The sequence below is a fragment of the Malaclemys terrapin genome, chromosome 7 (genome assembly GCF_027887155.1).
Source record: "Malaclemys terrapin pileata isolate rMalTer1 chromosome 7, rMalTer1.hap1, whole genome shotgun sequence".
Lineage (NCBI taxonomy): Eukaryota > Metazoa > Chordata > Testudines > Emydidae > Malaclemys > Malaclemys terrapin.
In genome coordinates, this window is record NC_071511.1 from 42241207 (window position 1) to 42261303 (window position 20097).

A 20097-nucleotide genomic window follows, 5' to 3' on the forward strand; every position below is an offset into this window, starting at 1 on the left:
TCATGTTTTCTAGACCTTTAATCATTTTTGTTGCTCTTCTCTGGACTTGCTCCAATTTGTCTACAACTTTCCTGAAATGTGTCACCCAGAACTGGACACAATACTCCAATTGAGGCCTAATCAGCGCGGAGTAGAGCAGAAGAATTACTTCTCGTGGCTTGCTTACAACACTCCTGGTAATACATCCCAGAACGATGTTTGCTTTTTTTGCAACAGTGTTACATGGTTGACTCATATTTAGTTTGTGGTCCACTATGACCCCCATATTCCTTTCTGCAGTACTCCTTCCTAGGCAGTCATTTCCCATTTTGTATGTGTGTAACTGATTGTTCCTTTCTAAATGGAGTACTTTTCATTTGTCCTTATTGAATTTCATCTTATTTACTTCAGACCATTTCTCCAGTTTGTCCAGATCATAAGTGTACTCTCTCTACCATTACCTAAATCACTGATGAAGATATTGAACAGAACCAGTCGCAGAACTGATCAGACCCCACTTGTTATGCCCTTCCAGCATGACTGTGAACCACTGATATCTACTCTCTGGGAACAGTTTTCTAACCAGTTTTTCCACCAGCCTTATAGTGGCTCCATCTAGATTGCATTTCCCTAGTTTGTTTATGAGAGTCATGCGAGACAGTTATCAAAGACTTTACTGAAGTCAAGATATACCATGTCTACTGCTTCCCCCCATCCACAAGTCTTGTTACCCTGTCAAAGAAAGCTATCAGGTTGGTTTGACAATTTGTTTTTGACACATCCATGCTGTTACTTATCACCTTATTATCTTCTAGACGTTTGCAAATCGACTGCTTAATTATTTGCTCCATTATCTTTCCAGGTACAGAAGTTAAGCTGACTGAAATACCCTGGGTTGTCCTTATTTCCCTTTTTATAGATAGGCACTATATTTGCCATTTTCTAGTCTTCTGGAATCTCTCCCATCTTCCATGACTTTTCAAAGATAAATCGCTAATGGCTCAGATATCTCCTCAGTCAGCTCCTTGAGTATTCTAGGATGCATTTCATCAGGCCCTGGTGACTTGAAGATATTTAACTTGTCTAAGTAATTTTTAACTTATTCTTTTCCTATTTTAGCCTCTGATCCTACCTCATTTTCACTGACATTCACTATGTTAGATGGCCAATCACCACCAACCTTCTTGATGAAAACTGAAACAAAGAAGTCATTAAGCACCTCTGCCATTTCCACATTTTCTGTTATTATTCCCCCCTCTCCGCCCCCGTTGAGTAATGGGCCTACCCTGTCCTTGGTCTTCCTCTTGCTTCTAATGAATCTGTAGCCTGTTTTCTTGTTACCCTTTATGTCTCTAGCTAGTTTGATCTTGTTTTGTGCCTTGGCCTTTCTAATTTTGTCCCCACATACTTGTGTTATTTGTTTATATTCATCCTTTGTCATTTGACCTAGTTTCCACTTTTTGTAGGACTCTTTTTTGATTTTTAGATCATTGAAGATTTTCTGGTTAAGCAAGTGTGGTCTCTTGTCATACTTCCTAACTTTCCTATGCAGTGTTGGATAGTTTGGTATATGTACTTGTGTGGTCGTGGGGGGAGAAGGGGTAGCATAAACTACTACAGACACAAGGAAGGGGGCTGTGATCAAGTAAGTTTGTGCTGGTCTGTAGTATGGTTTCTCAATGTCATTAGTAACCACAATGTGTTGACACAAACTATATGACAAATGTGATAGGCTATAATCATATTTATAATAGACAGTTTCAAATACAATTACAAGGTATAGCATAGACAGGGCATATTCTTCCAGTGTTTAATAATTATCTGTTTGGTGCTCACCAAATGCAGCATCCCTACTAGTGTATAGTGATCAATAGAAAGACAGGGCTCGAACAGCTGAATTTTCTTGAGTGCTAGGCATAATTTCTAAATTTTCTTAATTACTGAAGAATCTAACAGCATGACATATTGTAACAGAAGAGTTACAGAAATTAACAAGAAAGGACACTTTCGGAGGGAGCACTACTGAAGAAAGAGGGGACTAGACACCTCTCCCAACATTCATACCAGAATACAACTGCACTCTTGGGAGCATGCAACTTACTCAGTTTTATTTCTAAAAGTCATCACAAATTACATCGAAACAAAATCCTAATCCTTCATAAATTGCCTAATATTATTTCCATGCAGTCAGTATATTCATTCCTCATCACCAGCCTTTTCAAACACAGGAGGAGTTTCTGAAGTGAAGCCACACACAACTGTTTTCCAAAATAAAAATGGTCACACCTTAATAAACCACGACATAGTTCCTGTTTCAGAAACAGTGTCCACTTCCTGTTTGAAGACTGTTCTTGGAGTCATGACACCAGGCCCAGAGCGTCGCTTACTTACACAAAGCGTAATGGAATTTTAACTAATCATCTCTTCCCATCCCACCCCAGACACACACTCGTCAGTCCCTAGGACTCTGACCCATTACATCTCTCAGAGCCGGATTCTGGAGAAGGGAAAACACTGCAGCTATGGAACAATTATACTGACAGCAGGCATTCCAGAAAAAGAAAAATGGAGAAAGAGGGAAATTAGACAGAATTTTACTACACCAGAAAAGCTTCCTAAATTGAGAAAATGAGGTTCAGTGTATAAGCAGTAGCTAGGACCCAAGAGACAATGATGATTTCTTTGTTACAGGTTTACATGAAATCCAGCTTCTTCCTAACTTGTCGCTGAGGAGATAGATAAGAAAATTGCTTTAGAGGGCTGATCAATAAATATTCATCAAGTCAGGGATACAAAAAAACAAACAAAAACAAAAAATCAGGGCTGTTCCAAAACCACTAAAATTACAGTGGCTGATGACATGCTGATTCTTCCACCAAATCTAACTCCATGTTGAGTACTAAGTATAAAATTGCCATGTAGTTCCTTAGGCTTTTTTATACTGGAAGGATAAATCAAAATTGGTCAGTTCAAAAGTAAGTCACTATCAATGGGATATCCCCCATCATTTTACTACCAACTTTTGCAGTTTCACAGAATGTAGACCTAGTGGCAGCACTCAGACAGGGCAAAAAGTATTTTACCACTTGTCTACTGAATATTACTCCTGGGGGAATTCTGCGCCACTGCATATGCGCAGAATTTATGTCCTCTGCAGATTTCTTTGCTTCCCCACAGAAAAATGACTTTCTGACAGAGAAGGAAAGGGAAGCCACAAGAGCAGTCACGCGACTCTCCCCAGCAGTATGTTCCGGGTGTCTAGAGCAGCCGGCAGAAAGATTAATCATTATGGGGCAAGGTTGGCGAAGACCCGTTCCCAACCCTGTGCCGGGCTCATCTGCTAGCCCTGGCTGGGCAGGACTTCTTCCCCTGTACGGCATCAGGGCTGGTTCAGACCCACCCCCAGATTTCTCCCAGAGCTGCAAACTGCCAACTCCCACCCTCCTGACCCATCACACCCCAGCTGGGGGGGGGGGGCAATCCCTGTACAGGGCGCTGCTCCTCCATCCACCCAACCCTCGTGCATCCAGACCTCTTCATACCTCGACCCTCCCGCCGATCCTCACCTCCCACACTCAGAACACCCCCCTCCCCAATGAGCTCCACTCCCCCTGCACCTGGATCACCCCGACAAAATACTCGCACCCAGATCCCACCCCATCGAGCCCCAATCAGCTGCACCTGGATCCCAATATCAGAGCCCACTCCCCCAGCATCTGGACACCCTCCCGCTGAGCTCTATATTTCCCCTCACCCAGTCCCCCACTGCACCCCAACCCCTTCTGCAGAGTCCCACTACCATTGCACCAGAACCCCCAATAGGCCCTTGTGCATCCAGATTCCCCCCAGCACCCAGATCCCCCACTGACCTTCCCCCACCCAGACTGCCCCCCTCAGAACCCTCTCAACTCACACCTGTATCCCCCCACACTAAGCCCCTCCACACTTGGATCCTGCCTTGCTGAGCCTGCCTGCCCACACCTGATGCACCTGGCATGGAGCGGGGGTGTTTCTGGGGCAGGTCCAGTCCTTGCACTGTGTCATGGTTCGGTGCAGCCTCACCACTGAGTCCATGTCCAGGGTGGAGGGGAGCTGCACAGCGATCTCCCACCTCTGTGCAGCCAGTGGCCTGTGCTTCCCAATGCCATGCTGGAACCTCCACGTTTAATTATTTTGGCACAGATTTTTTAATTTTTTGGTGCAGAATGCCCTCAGGAGTAACTGATTAGATGTTATAGTAGTTAAAACTAGGGCTGTCAAGTGATTAAAAAAAATTAATCACGATTAATTGTACTGCTAAACAATAATAGAGTACAATTTATTTAAATATTTGTGGATGTTTTCTACATTTTCAAATATATTGATTTCAACTGCAACACAGAATACAAAGTGTATAGTGCTCACTTTATATTTATTTTTTATTACAATATTTTAACCAGATGGATAAAAATCAATTTTAAAAGAATTAAAAAAATTAAAAAAAAAAAAAAAAAAAGATTTTTTTCATGAAATACTTTTTGAGGAAAAAACCTATCTAAGGATAGTTTTAATTAAGCTACATTATAGCTCAAAGATATCTCATCATGGAATAGGGATTATAAATTCTAATTCTATAGTATTAGATAATATATTCATGTAATATTTAAGAAAAGTTTGTAAATGAGTTCCAATAGTTCATGGATTAGGGACCCAATCTTATGGGGCTCCAGGGGCTTCTGTATAGATTATCTAGGTTAATCTTTCTATCTACCCAATAGGACTCCGTGCTCAGTGTAAAAGATACCATCAGAGATGCTTAGTTTTGCAGTTCTCAAGCTGTGGATTTGTGTCTCCAGAGATAACATGCTTGATAACAGCAAAAATGTTTGAAATAAATAAATATACAGAGGTGAGAAATAACAGACCTCAACCCTATTGTCCCTCTGCAAATTTGTGTACACACAGTCAGTCCCTTACCTCTCTCTAAAAGTGCAAAGTTTCAAAAAGTTCAATGAATAGAAGATTGTTGGGGGCGGAATAGATCTGGACAAGGAGAAGAATTCTGAAGATAAACGTGAGAAGGGAGGGACAGGCAGTAGATACAAAAGTGAATCTGTTTGAGCAGCACATTCCAGTCTTGAGGTCTTTCTGAGTGTAGCCTTCATTGATTTGATACCTACCATACTATTCTCTCACTAGAAGGAAAAACCTGTAATGGCAGCAGACCATAAAGGAGACCCAGTTTGGGTTTCATCTATCTCTGAGTTGTGAAGAATATGTATTAAGGTTATACCAACAAACAAGAATGCACTTTTATGTAGAAATCCAGGATTAAATCGAGTCTTCCTGACTAGTGATTTAAATCATGATTTAAATCAAATCCACTCTGATTTGCACTGTAAAAAACAAAAGAAATAGTATTTCAATTCACCTAATACAAGTACTGTAGTGCAAGCTCTTTATAATGAAAGTTGAACTTACAAATGTAGAATTATGTACAAAAAATAACTGCATTCAAAAATAAAACAATGTAAAACTTTAGAACCAACAAGTCCACTCAGTCCTACTTCAGCCAATTGCTCAGACAAACAATATTGGTTACAATCTGCAGGAGACAATGCTGCCCACGTCTTGTTTACGTCACCTGAAAGTGAGAACTGGCATTCACATGGCACTGTTGTAGCTGGAATCGCAATATATTTACGTGCCAGATGCACTCAAGATTCATATGTCCCTTCATGCTTCAACCACCTTTCCAGAAGACATGCGCCCATGCTGATAATGGGTTCTGCTTGATAACGATCCAAAGCAGAGTAGAACGACGTATGTTCATTTTCATCATCATGAGTCAGATGCCACCAGCAGAAAATTGATTTTCTTTTTTGGTGGTTTGGGTTCTGTAGTTTCCACGTCGGAGTGTTGCTCTTTTAAGACATCTGAAAGCATGCTCCACCCTCGTCCCTCTCAGATTTTGGAAGGCACTTCAGATTCTTAAACCTTGGGTCGAGTGCTGTAGCTATCCTTAGAAATCTCACATTGGTACCTTCTTTGCGTTTTGTCAAATCTGCTGTGAAAGTGTTCTGAAAACGAACATGTGCTGGTCATCATCCAAGACTGCTATAACATGAAATATATGGCAGAATGTGGGTAAAACAAAGCAGGAGACATACAATTCTCCCCCAAGGAGTTCAGTCACAAATTTAATTAAACACATTTTTTTAAACAAGCATCATCAGTACGGAAGCATGGCCTCTGGAATGGTGGCCAAAGCATGAAGGGGCATATGAATGTTTAGCATATCTGGCATTTAAATACCTCACAACACCAGCTACAAAAGTGCCATGTGAATACTTGTTCTCACTTTCAGGTGACATTGTAAATAAGAAGTAGTCAGCAGTATCTCCCGTAAATGTAAATAAACTTGTTTGTCTTAGCAATTGGCGGAACAAGAAGTAGGACTGAGTGGACGTGTAAGCTCTAAAGTTTTACACTGTTTTGTTTTTGAGTGCAGTTATGTAACAAACAAAAATCTACATTTGTAAGTTACATTTTCATGATAAAGAGATTGCACTACAGTACTTGTACGAGATGAATTGAAAAATACTATTTCTTTTGTTTATCAGTTTTACAGTATAAATAGTTTTAATAAAAAATAATATAAAGTGAGCACTGTACACTTTGTATTCTGTGTTGTAATAGAAATCAATATATTTGAAAATTTGAAACATCCAAAAATCTTTAATAAATTTCAATTGGTATTCTCTTGTTTAATAGTGCGATTAATCATGATAAATTTTAATCACAGTTAATTTTTTTAAGTTAATCATGTGAGATAACTGCGATTAATTGACAGCCCTAGTTAAAACATCTCTTCACAAGTGCTGCCAGCAACACTAAGATTACTGGAGAAGGATTTGTAGTAAATTTAGAAAGAAAGCAAACAGAAAAATCTAGACCAGTTATACCAAAGGATATTCCTAGCAAGAAACTTTTACTGCTTGGAATTTAACATGCCTGCCAATAGATTAATACCATTACTAACAAATTTATCTTACTACTCGGTGATTATGCAGATCTCTGTTTCAGAAGTACTGTCTTCATACCCCCGTCAAGTTCATATTGTTTGTACCGGAATAATATAATAGAATCATAGGACTGGAAGGGACCTCGAGCGGTCATCTAGTCCAGTCCCCTGAACTCATGGCAGGACTAAATATTATCTAGACCAGGGGTGGGCAAACTTTTTGGCCCGAGGGCCACATCTGGGTGGGGAAATTGTATGCAGGACCATGAATGTAGGGTTGGGGCAGGAGGATGGGATGTAGGAGGTGGTGTGGTGTGCAGGAAGGGGCTCAGGGCAAGAGGTTGGGATGCGGGGTGCAGGAGGGGGTTCACGGCAGGGGGCTGGGGTGTGGAATGCGGGAGGGGGCTCAGGGCGGGGGGTTGGGGTGCAGGCTCTGGCCCAGCGCCACTTGCCTCGAGTGGCTCCGGGGTGGCAGCAGTGCGCAGCGGGGCTAAGGCAGGCTCCCTGCCTGCCCTGGCCCCACTCCCGGAAGTGGCCAGCATGTTTGGCAGTGGCTCCTGGGAGTGGGGTGGGGCAGACAGCTCTGCTACGCGCTGCCCTTGCCTGTGGAAATCACCCCCAAAGCTCCCATTGGCTGCAGATCCCTATTCCTACTGTGGGGGGCGGTGCCTGCAGGCGAGGGCAGCACATGAAGCTCTCTGACCCTCCCCCAAGCCCTCTGCAGGGGTCACAGGGACGTGGTGCTGGTCGCTTCCAGGAGCAGCGCGGGGCCAGGGCAGGCAATCCCGCGGGCCAAATTGAAAGCCCTGACAGGCCAGATTCAGCCTGTGGGCTGTAGTTTGCCCTTCCCTGATCTAGACCATCCCTGACAGATGTTTGCCTAACCTGCTCTTAAAAATCTCCAGTGATAGAGATTCCACAATCTCCCTAAACAATTTATTCCAGTGCTTAACCACCCTGACAGTTGGGAAGCTTTTCCTAATTGCCCAACCATGCTAATGCTTTATCCATGTAAAAGACTGAACTATTACTTACTCTGCACGGTAAATGTGATGGAGATGTTGTAAACAGCGTGAATCCCACTGTGTGTGCGCAAGAGTCTCCTGTGTGCAAGATCTAAATCTTTTCATTGGGGCAGAATCTCCTTGTGTTCCTATGCAAGGACACAAAGGAGGCAGCCACTGACACCCTCTGTCATTCCCTTGCAATCCGCAATTGGGAGGACTCTGAAAAATGGGGAGAGGGGGCAAGTTGTGGAATCCACACTAACTACAGTCAAACCACCACAGTCCCTGTAGGGCAGTGGGTCTCAAAACTTTTGTACTGGTGACCCCTTTCACATAGCAAGCCTCTAAGTGAAATATATATTTAACACCATTATAAATGCTGGAGGCAAAGCAGAGTTTGGGGTAGAGGCTGACAGTTCGCAACACCCCATGTAATAACCTTGTGATCCCCTGAGGGGTCCCAACCCCCAGTTTGAAAACCCCTGCTGTAGGGTAACTATTCGTTCTTTGAGTATGCATCAATATGGATCCCACTGTAGGTGACGGGAAAGCAGTCTTCTCACTGGATGGTGGGAATGAGGAGTTTCAGCTTCATTAGTCAAATAATGAACGAAGCACTGATCTCCCAAATGTGGCGTCTGATCTAGTTGCTAAGTCAGGGGCATGATGTTAGATTAAGGTCACTGGGTGGCTCCACTTTGCTGCCTTGCAGATCTCAGGTACTGTACACTTCTGAAGCAGGCTGAAAATGCTGTCTGTGCTCTGTCGGAGAAAGTCACAACATTCAGAGGGAGATATTCCCTAGCTATCTGATAAAATGGAAATAGGTGTGATCCATTTAGAGAATAGATGGCCTTGGTCAGATTATGGCTACAAAGAGGTGAGGAGACAAACTAAAAGGCTTGATCTTGTCAATGTAATAGAGTCAGGCTCTGGAGGCATGAAGTGTATATCGTTTCTTTTCCCCCCTGTGGAGATTTGGGAAGAAGGCAGAGAAAGATTGACTGGGTCAGGTAGAATTCTGCAACCACCTTATGGTGGAACTTGAAATGTGATCACAGCATAACTGTCTCTCTATGAAAGAATTTATAGAGAGCTCCAACCATGAGGGCTTGGAGTTCACTGACCCACCTTGCTAAGGTGACAGTAACCAGAAAGAACATTGCACAGGTACGATGGATACTGTCAAGTAAGAACTGAGAAGAATGAGCACAACTCGCCAATATTGCTGTGAGGTGGATCTTGGAAGCTGACCACTAGATCCACATTCTTCAAGGGCAGCAAGTAGTCAAAGATCCTCAGTATCAGTGCCTCTTCTGGACATTGATTGTGTTGCACTGTCCGTACGAAAAACCTTTTCTATTTTGAGGAATAGGTCTTCCTTGTGGATGGCTTTTTGCTCTGGGAGACCCAACAAATTAATGAAATTCTTAGCAGCAGTGCTCAACCAACCACGATCCAATCTTTCAGTTGCAATGACTGCAGGTCTAGGTGCAGTATCTGACCACAATCCTGGAATATTATGTTCAGACAGACTGGGAAATAGTTGAGAGGCCAAATCTGCAATAGGTCTGACAGATAACTATCCTCAACCAGTAAAAAGGATTACTGTGGCCTTGGATGTCACCTTGGGGTCCAGGAGGAAGGGGAAGGGGGGAAAAAAAAAAAAATCTATGGAATGACATAAAAAGAGGCCTGAGTACACTGTAGCAGGAATGCCTCTGGCAACGAACCCAGGCTCATGCCTCCTCTGAAGCAAATCCTGGGTATTTGGTAGCAAAAAGGTCTATTGTGGGGATCCCCCATTGACAGAATATTGGCCCTATGATGGACTTCTGCAGTGATCACCAGTGGTTGGGTTACTAAATGCCTGCTAAAGAAGTATGCCAGGCTGTTGCTGACTCACAGAAGGCGCAGAGCCTATAGGGTTATTTTATGTTGATGACACCACATCAATAGCTTGATTGCTTCCTGGCAGAGGGGTGATGAACCAACTCCTCCCTGCTTGTCTATGTAGCTCATTGCAGATGTATTGTCTGTCAACATCTTCACCATGAAATTCCGTAGGATGGGTAGGAGTGCTACACAAGCCAGTATCACGGGCCTGAGCTCCAGGAAGTTTATGTGGAGATTCAAGATGTCCTGGGATCAGGTGCCTTGCATCTGCAAGTGGTTCAGATGGGGTCCCCACCCAGTTCCTAATGCATCCATGAAGAATGTCACTGTCAGAGAGAGTACAGAGAATCAAATTTCCTTTTAGGCATTCTTGAAGTATAACCACCAACTAGGTTCTTGCTTGACTGAGACCGTGACCCTCTTCTTCAGCTGAGGTCCTGACACCACATTAAGTTATAGGAGCCACAGGTGAAGCTGGACAAATGGCATCACGTATATACACCAACATGTAGCCTAGTAGTCCTGGGATAAGTAAGTACCATCTTAACTTGACTTGCCTTTGGGTAATCTATTATAAACTGGACTGGAACACATCCTCGGGGAGACAGACTTTTGCTAGTTGAGAGCTGATCATAGCCCCTGTGAACTATATCATCTGTAATGGGTTGAGATATTTTCTCTTAGTTCACAAGGAAGCTTAGCTGGGTGAACAATGAGAGCACATACTCTAGGGCTGTTGCAGTCTCCTTCTGGGACTTGCCTCTGATCAGCCAATCATCGAAATACAGATAGACATGGATGCCCTGTCTCTGAATGTGCTGCTACCACCGTTAGACATTTCATGAAGACTCTTGGTGCTGTAAGGAGTCTGAATGGCAGTGTACTGGTATTGGTTAGACCCAATGTGAATCTGCTGTACTTCCTGTGATCAGGAAGCATGGGTACAGGGAAGCATGGATCCGCAAGTTGAGAACCATGAACCAGTCTTTAGCCTGAAGAGATGGAAAGATTGAGGCAAACGTTACCATCCACAACTTGAGATGGCATATATACTTGTTGAGTCCCCTCAGCTCTAGGAGAGGATGAAGCTCTCCCCCCGCTCCCTTTCTTTTTGGGATAAAGAAAGTATGGGGAATAGAGGTCTGTATGTCCTGGTGATGATGAGAAGGAACAGATTTCTTGTGAGGGCAGCACTGAGATTATGGCACTCTCGGTACCAGGGTTTGAAGCGCGAATACTCAGAGTCTGCCAGGGGCAGCTGAGGTTGTGCCACCCCGTACAGGAGCATCCGACCATCAGAAATCAATTCAGATGGGTTGAGTTCCTTTCGTTGTAGTTTCGTACAGCTAGTAGAGAATTCTGAATAATTTCACTGTAACTAAAGAATATCAGGTCAGATACTTATTAGGTTCTGTCTTGCTGCCATAGGCAGTAGGAATGATCAAATGGAGGGTCGAGGGAGAATGCTTTTGAATGCGAATGAGGAGGCAGAAGGGACATGCGCTGTCCTGATGGATATAACCATCCAAAATACTATGATCTCACATGCATGTTGCACACGTGCACCTATAGTAGGATTCACATGGACATCACGCTTCCAAAACAAACAGTAAATTCCTACAGAAGCCCTCTCCGAAGCAGCAGAAACTTCCTGAAGTCCAGGCTGAGAGTCCACAGAAAACAACCGCAGCAAAAAGGTGGCCTTAACCTCTGAGGATAGGACAAGAAGCAATGGGCTTTAATTGCAGCAAGGGAGGTTTAGGTTGGACATTAGGAAAAACTTCTTAACTGTCAGAGTGGTTAAGCACTGTAATAAATTGCCTAGGCAGGTTGTCGAATCTCCATCATTAGAGATTTTTAAGAGCAGGTTAGACAAACACCTGTCAGGAATGGTCTAGATGAGTGGTCACCAACCAGTCGATCATGATCGACTGGGCAATCCTAGAGAATTGCCCAGTCGATTGTGATCTCTAGCAGTGCAGTGTGGCTGCCACTGAGGCAGACTCCCTGTCTACCCCGGCCCCACGCCCACTCACGGAAGCGACCAGGGATCTCCCTCGGCGTACTGCTCCTGCTTGCAAGCACCGCCCCCACAGCTCCCATTGGCTGGGAGAGCTGTAGGGGCAATGCTTGCAGAGAGGGGCAGCGCGCAGAGCCATGGGCCCCCCACCACCTCCCCCAGGGGCTGCAGGGGCGCATTGGACCCTTCCAGGAGCGGTGTGGGGCCAGGGTAGGCAGGGACCCTGCCTTAGCCTCACTGCGCCCACTACCGACCGGGAGCCACCAGAAGTAAGTGCTGCGCAGTGAAAGGCCACACCCTAACCCATATCCCTGTGCCCCCTCCTGGAGACAGTACTCCATAACCCCTCCTGAACCCCAAACCCCACCCTGAGCCCCCTCCCAGACTAGCACCCCAAACCCTCTCCTGCACCCCAACACTACGCTCCAGCCCTGACCCCCCCAGAGACTGCACCCTAACACTCTGCCCCAGCCCGGAGCCTCCTCCCAGAGCCCGCACCCTGCACCCCAACCCTGTGCCCCAGGCTCAGCCCAGAGTCCCCTCCCACACTGCAAATCCCTCGGCCCCAGCCCCGAGCCCGCACCCCCTCCCGAACCCCAACCCCCTGCCCCAGCCCAGTGAAAGTGAGTGAGGGTAGGGGAGAGCAAGCAATGGAGAGAGGGGGGAATGGAGTGAGCTGGAAGGGGCTTTGGGGAAGGGGAAGGGCCTCGGGGAAGGGGTGGGGTAGATCCTGGGTTGCCCTTAGATTCAAAAAGTGTTCTTGGGCGTAATAAGGTTGGAGACCCAGGGCCGCCTGAGGGGGGTTGGAGGGGAAGCAAGTGGGGCAATTTGCCGCAGGAGAGTTTTTGGGGCCCCCGGAGCGGGGTCCTTCACTCGCTCCGGGGGCCCCGGAAAACTCTCGCGGGGGGCCCGGGCCCCCCAAGTTTCTTCTGCTCCGGGTCTTCGGCGGCAGTTCGGCGGCAGGGGGGTCCTTCTGCTCCGGGACCCGCCACCGAAGTGCCCTGAAGACCTGCGGTGGGGGTCCTTCCGGGCCGGGACCCGCCGCCGAAGTGCCAGGTCTTCGGCGGCAATTCAGCGGCAGGGGCCCCCTGCCACCGAAGACCCCAGGCCCCCTGAATCCTCTGGGCGGCCCTGTGGAGACCACTGGTCTAGATAATACTTAGTCCTGCCATGAGTGCAGAGGACTGGACTAGACAACCTCTTGAGGTCCCTTCCAGTCCTATGATTCTTCCAACTAAAAGCACAGCCACTGAAATACAGCTTTCAACTACAAAAATCCTTTGCTTTAAGAAGGGGGAAGGATGACAAAGGAGTAAATTCTACAAAGATTAGCTTAATTACTTTAATCTAATGAACAAACACTAAATTGTTTGAAGGTTTGTTGCAAGCAGATCAAAAAGAAAATACTGGTGGAATAACAAGGAAAAATACACAATCAGAAGAAAACTGAAGGAGACTTGAGTACATTAAAATACATCAGAACACTGAAAAAAGTCACAAATAGCAATATCGCTAGCTTCAAGTCAAGTAGATGTTGCATACTCAGCTGGGATGGGCGAGAGTCAAAAGCAAGCCTTGTATATCCAGGGAAACCTGCCGCCTTTCTGACTGGCTTTAATATAAAGGACGTGTGAGTAGAAACCTCATGCCAGATGGGGGACCCTGACCCATAAATCTCAAGCATCAGTGATTCCCACCTAAATTAGGTGGTCTTTTTAGAAAGATATACTGTATGAAAAACTTCTAAAGCCATTGAGGTTTGATTGGAAATATTTCCCTGTTAAAAACAAAACTGCTTTCCCAACTTGAACGTGACCTCATCAAGCTGTCATACAACCATAGCATGTGGTAGTGTCTTGTAACTAAGACTCAGGGCTTGTCTTCACTACCAGAGAGATCGACACTGCTGCAATCGATGCAGATGGTGTCAATATAATGGGCCTAGTGAAAACCCGTTAAATCGACAGCGGAGCGCTCTTCGGTCGACTCTGGTATTCCAGCTCCCCGAGAAGAGTAAGTAAGTCGACCGGAGAGCATCTCCTGTCAACACAGCACAGTGAAAACACTGGGATAAGTCAACCTAAACTACATCGACTCCAGCTATGTTATTCATGTAGCTGGAGTAGCTTAATTTAGGTCAGCTTACCCCAGTAGTGAAGACAAGCCCACAGTATCAGCCAGTGCAAGGATAGGAACTCTGAAGAAAATTCTGAGAGCTCTGACTGTGTGGGCCCCCCCCTTAGAAATGAGAGGATTAGATCCCATCACCCTGGCTAAATTCCGATTCTAGTAACTAATGTAGCCTACCATAATTTCTCCTGTAATTTCAGTTAAATTATTCATTTCCCAAGCTAATTAATACTATTGTGTAATATTACTGGCACTGTTCAACTGTGCTCTGTATTCCACCCCCAGTGGTGGATCCATTTCAGCAACACAGTACAGAGAGTCCTGTACTTAATCTATAAAGCAATTCCAGTTCTTCTGGATTGAAGGCACCATAAAATATAATGTCTTATCTTACATAGACTTTAGTATCATCTCATTCCCCAGGGGACTGCACTAGTCAAAACCCAAGAGCCTAAGAGGAATCAGTGGGATTTTTTTTAATTTTCCCCTGTAGGGATTAGAATATGACATATGATGAGTTTTCTAGGAAAATCTACTTCACAAGTGTCATACTATTTCATTGTGGAACAAGGAAGCTGAACAACACTTATGATTCAGTTTTCATGCAGACTACAGATAAAGGGTTCAAAACCCAAGCTTCTTAGTAAATGAATGCCAAATCATGGGTGACAATAGATACAAGTCAACTTCCACATTCTGGTTCATTTTACATAAAACACTTTTTCACTAGTAAAGCAGAAACAAAACTACATAAGATATTATCAATGTCTAGCCTCAAACGAAAGTATTGAAAACAAACATCTACTTGCAACTAACCAACTTCAAGGCACAGTTACCTTTAAATGTCCACTTTTTTTTTTTTAATTCCATTACAAAAATGAAAAATGGGTTTTCTGTTCCCATTACTATTTGTAAAGGTCTTTTTAGCAAAGAAAAAAACCTGACTACACAAAGCGCTTACACAAATGCACATGTTAAACAAACAATTTCTCCCTTGTGTTTTTTTCATGGATGGTAATTTAGTTACAATAGATACAACATTTCCAAAGAGTCTGATTTTCAAGTTGACGGTGTCCCTTTAAGTACTAGGCAACAGCAATGATTAAGTGATATTTAGTCTATCAAAAAACTTTTCCTTCTCAGATTTTAGAAATAAAATTTTTCTCATGCAATTTAACTGAACATTTTATAGTTGAATGCAAGAATCTTAATTATAGCAATGGGGACCTTACCTGGCCTCTCAGACTGGATCTTTAAACAAAGCTGTTTTACGAAGTCCAAAGGTAGCTGAACAACTTCCTAAAACACAAAATTTTAATATTTTAAACAGACAGGTTCTTTTAAAAGGAAATATCTTCAAATAAAATTTTACATGGAAATACACAAAAATACATAAAATTTTGGATGGGTGTCAACGAAGTGGGTCAAAACGTTACATAAGTTCACTGCAGTTCAATTGATAACAAGCCATTTGTTTGGTTGAGAGTTTTGTTTGTTATTCAAGCCTATAAAACAGTACAAGTTTCATCTTACCCTGAGTGTCTGAGGAGACCAGATAAGCAATACCATATGCTGGTATGAGACACAGAAAAAGCCCTTCGCCAGTTTGTCAGTTTCATGCAACTACAGGAACATTATGCATTTTCTGAAAGTAACAAATCAGTTTGTCTTTGTACTTATAAACTTATACTTATAAACTGGCAAAGTTCTTGTATTTAAGCATTTAGCACAGCAACCAAAGAGCGCCCAGGAACTTATAGATTATAGTGTAACTAGATCTCATCTCCTCACTCATGGAAGCAACTCAGTTACCAAAGAATTGAAATAAGGAGCAATGGATTACAAGTCTAAAAATATTAGGCTCTCCCAGGCTAAATTCATCAGCCAGAAAAAGAGCAAAAAGAAGCCAGACATTTTGAAGATTAACCATCCTTCCGTAGAAAAAGAGGGCAGGGATGGGTGAAGAAGAGACCCCTTCCTCCAACATGCCACACTGGGAAACAGGCTGGGCAGCCCATGCTTACAAAACAAGTTTGAAGTCAAAAACGATAGATTACGATAGATTAAGTAATGATGTATCACAGGTCAGGCAGGGTTCCATTCATAATTGCATTATCTCAATTATAATAAAAGAAAATTGCATCTCTGACCTTGTGCTAATAAGTATTAGACGGGTACTCTAATTCTCTTGCATGAATGGTTACAATCTGGAGTTTGTGTATCATCTCATAATATAATAGTATTCTCTTATTTTACTGAAATGATTGCATTAAAACCATTTGCACAGTCCACTTGAATTGTAATTCCACATAAAGTTTCAAATACAACATTTTCCCTAATTTGGCAGTTTAGATTTAGGGTTTACTACATTTGTGTCTCCTCTTCCACACCAAAAGAGTTTGGGCTATATTAAAGGTAGACTTGAAGAGTGGGCAGAGTTTAATACTGTATTTTGGAATGTATTTATGTTATTAGTGTTCAGAAGTCAGCCCCCATTGTGGAGTTGATTTAGCTATATGTGGTATGAAAGAAGCCAACAGCTTTTAGTCCCTGTTGTGTCCTAGCGGTGTTAAATGTTTTAGCTTTTTGTTTTGTTGTTCAATAGATATATTCCAAATCTGCCTTTTTTAATTAAAGACAAGATTTTACTACAGTATAAAAAGTAAAACTAGTGCCCTATTTATACTGCAAGCTCCACTGAGCTTTTATTTTACAAAAATGAGCAGCTTACTCACAAGACAGAGCCAAGAAAACAGGTAGTTCTAGTTCCTTCTATGTTTATCTAAAGCATAAAGCTGCCAGTGGAACAATAATGATGTTTAAAGACAATTTTTTCTAAAATTTATATCCATATAAAACAAAGTTGACAATGCCAATCTTTAGAGGCAATAACCCTTCTCTCCCACCCGCGCCGCTCCCCATGCCCTCCATACATGGAAATGATACCCAGGTGACTTAACTGAAGAATCAGGTCTTAAGTAATTTTATCATATCCTTTTCCATCTTGGTATTTTTATGGTTCCAGTCACTGTAGTATCTAAACACCTTGCAAAAGGTAATACATTTATCCTCATTATATCCTAGTAAAGTAGAAAGTATCATCCGCATTTTACAGACCGTGAACTGAGGTGGAGCAAGATTAAGTGAATTGCTCAAGAACACTTAGTCTATAGCCAATTTACGAATTATCCCATATCTCCTGAATCTCAGTCATGTATCTTAACCCACAACACTATCCTACCTCACCTAAACTTTCCCCCCTACCATAAATACTCTTACACTGGAATTTATTCTAAGCAAATTTCAGGATTTTGTTTTGTTTTTTTAAATCAACTGACCAGAAAATGTTTTTACCTTCCTCTGCCCTCAAATATAGAATTTCCTGACAAGTTGTGTCAGGGTCCAGAAAGGATATTATTTATCTATGTAACAGAACTCATAACCCTAGCAGGATAGAAATGGGAGCTTTCTCCCTTCAGAATTGGACATACAGCATTCACTTATAGCTCCAGAATGTCACGAGAGACATTAAAATTGTGTCATTGGGTCTAGAAAGGCTATTTAATATTTTTTAGAGATTTTAAATTGGTTCTTCTAAGCTTTGCATTTTCAGGCTCATGGTAACTAAGACTTTATATGCAGAACAAAAAAAGTGGTCCCAATAAAATAGTTAAGATGCAACCATTAAAATGTTTGTGAAATAGTTTCCCTGTAATCTATACAACATTACATACAACAAAGCTACATTAAAATAATGTTATTTAGGTTGCAACGTCAAACACTCCAAAGTTAGGAAATGCCAGAATTAATGTTGCCTTAATTTGTCTCCTTTTTACATATGCACTACGATAGTCTTTAATTACATGATATTATGGTTCAGGGCAAGCTATGCCTTTGACCCTATGACATTCCGGGATCCAATCCAGACTAGTGAGGGGTTGTGTCACCACCTGCCCTGCAACCCTGGGTGCCTCACAATGCTTTGCTGCTGTAGCTCCCACCTGTGCCGCTCACAAACAGCCTTCCAGCCTGCAGGTAACACCCTGAGTGGCTGTGTACAGTTGCCACCTTCCAGCCACACTCCAGTCACACATTAGCTTCCACCAACCTTGGTTACTACTTTCAGGGTGACCCCCAACATGCTCCCAGTCCCGGATTTTCCCCAAAAAGTGTGTTCCGCACTGTCCAGCCCTCTCCTGGGCAGTTAAGTTATTAGAGAGGTCCATAGCCCCTGGGGGTCAATGGGGTCAATGTACAACAGTTTGCTACTTCAGCTAAAACAGTTCAGTTTAAACACAACACTGGATTAGTTTTGATTAAAGAATAAAATAAGTTTAACTACAAAGACAGATTTTAAGTGAGTACAAATATAAATCATTGAAGTCAGAAATGGTTACAAGAGAAAAGAAGATAAACTAGTAACTAAAGAAACCAGACTTGGTTCAAGGTAAAATTCTTACCACAGGTTCCCAGCAACACTGCTGACCACATTTTTTAAGTCAGGATCAGCCCCCAAAGGACTATTTCCTTTGTCTTCTCAGGTGAAAGAGTGAGAGAGCATTCCTGGGGTGTTTTTACCCCTCTTGTTTATAGTCCAGTCACCCTCTGAAATGCATTTTCCTGAGAGTCACCCCTAGATAAAGTTCTTTCCAGCAGTGAGGATGGAGACATGGGCTCTTGAGGTGAAAGAGGTTCCAAGCTGCTGTTTGTTAAAATGCAAAGCCATCTGTTTCTGCCCTCCTTTGCTGCCAAAGAATGGCCACTTGAAAGTGATTGCCAATCAACTGTCATGATACCTGGCTAGAAGTGTTGCCTTGTCCTTTGTCTTTGAGACACTGGTTTGCCTCCTCCCCAGATTTGTCTGATAAACATATTTCAGTCATAACTTCAGCTTATGTTCATAACTTTACATGTAATGTTGCTACATTAATTTTACCATGATATTATTGACCAGTGAGTTACTAGTTTTCAAATGATACATCACACAGCATATTTTGTACAAGATTATTACAATCGTGTTTAGGATGTGAACACAGGGGTGTACTCAGTCACCAATCCCTCACTCAATCACCCTACAGGTACCCTTTCCAAGGGACAGGCCTGTACTTGTCTTACAGTGGAATCCCTCTAATTCACCCCACTTTTAGACTATGTTGCAAGCTCACAGCATCCCTCCTCACCAGCCATGTCCTCAGCAGGCCCAGCTGGGTCATGGCCACCATGGTAGACTTCCCTTTAGCATTTGTGATCAGGATGAAAATGCAGTAACCAGTTTGCTCAAAACAAACCACCATTTATTTAACCAAAGAGGGAAACAATTAAATAAAAATGCCTATACATGTTCTTACCAAAACCTTTATCTTTCCTTGCAAGTTTAAGTAGGCCCCTCATGCCTCAGGCATTTGGACTGCCAGTGAGGCAGACTGCATCCCTGCCTCTCAGTTTGACCCAAAGGCAGTGCCCCCCACTTCACAAACAGACATTTTATGAGCATCAACAATTGAATTCAAGTTACAGTTTGGCTTCCTAGTAATGTGTAAAACCACCCACAACTGAGTTAACTCTTTGCCTCCAGTGTAGCAGAGAGTATCATAGTAATCATACAGAAAGAAATACAGACTATTAGTTCAAGATACAGCTGTCGCCCACATTTTTCACATATGGTCATGTACTATTTTTTCAACAGGACCCCTGTCTCATTTCAGTGAGCTGGATGTGCCACAGTCCCAGTAATTCATGACAGTACAAACAGTGAAAACAGGTAGCACCAGGTTGAGTCTGGTACCATAAAAACTCATGGATGTAACTTCTATGCCATAAAAACCTATTGAAACAGAATGGGACTTCATTTTTAATGTAATTATGGACATGAAGATGTAGAGTATTCTAAACTCAAGCTCATGTGCTTGAGGATGGTCAATTAATGCTATCCTTTCACAACTGAAATGGAAGATTTACATAGGTAAAAATATTTAATTCAACAACCAACATTCCAGAATGAGAGGTTTAATTTTCTTCACAAATCTCTCCTGTGTGTCTCACTCATGTCTGAGGGTATGTCT

General features: G+C 43.0%; 1 protein-coding gene across 1 annotated transcript in view; it reads right to left on the reverse strand.

Annotated features, from left to right (window-relative positions):
• Positions 1-20097, reverse strand: part of IPPK (inositol-pentakisphosphate 2-kinase) — a 102678-nt gene that overhangs the window by 14644 nt on the left and 67937 nt on the right. Inside the window, exon 4 of the mRNA XM_054033769.1 lies at positions 15268-15334. Within this exon, the coding sequence (XP_053889744.1) occupies positions 15268-15334 (67 nt within the window). The remainder of the gene's footprint in view (positions 1-15267; positions 15335-20097) is intronic.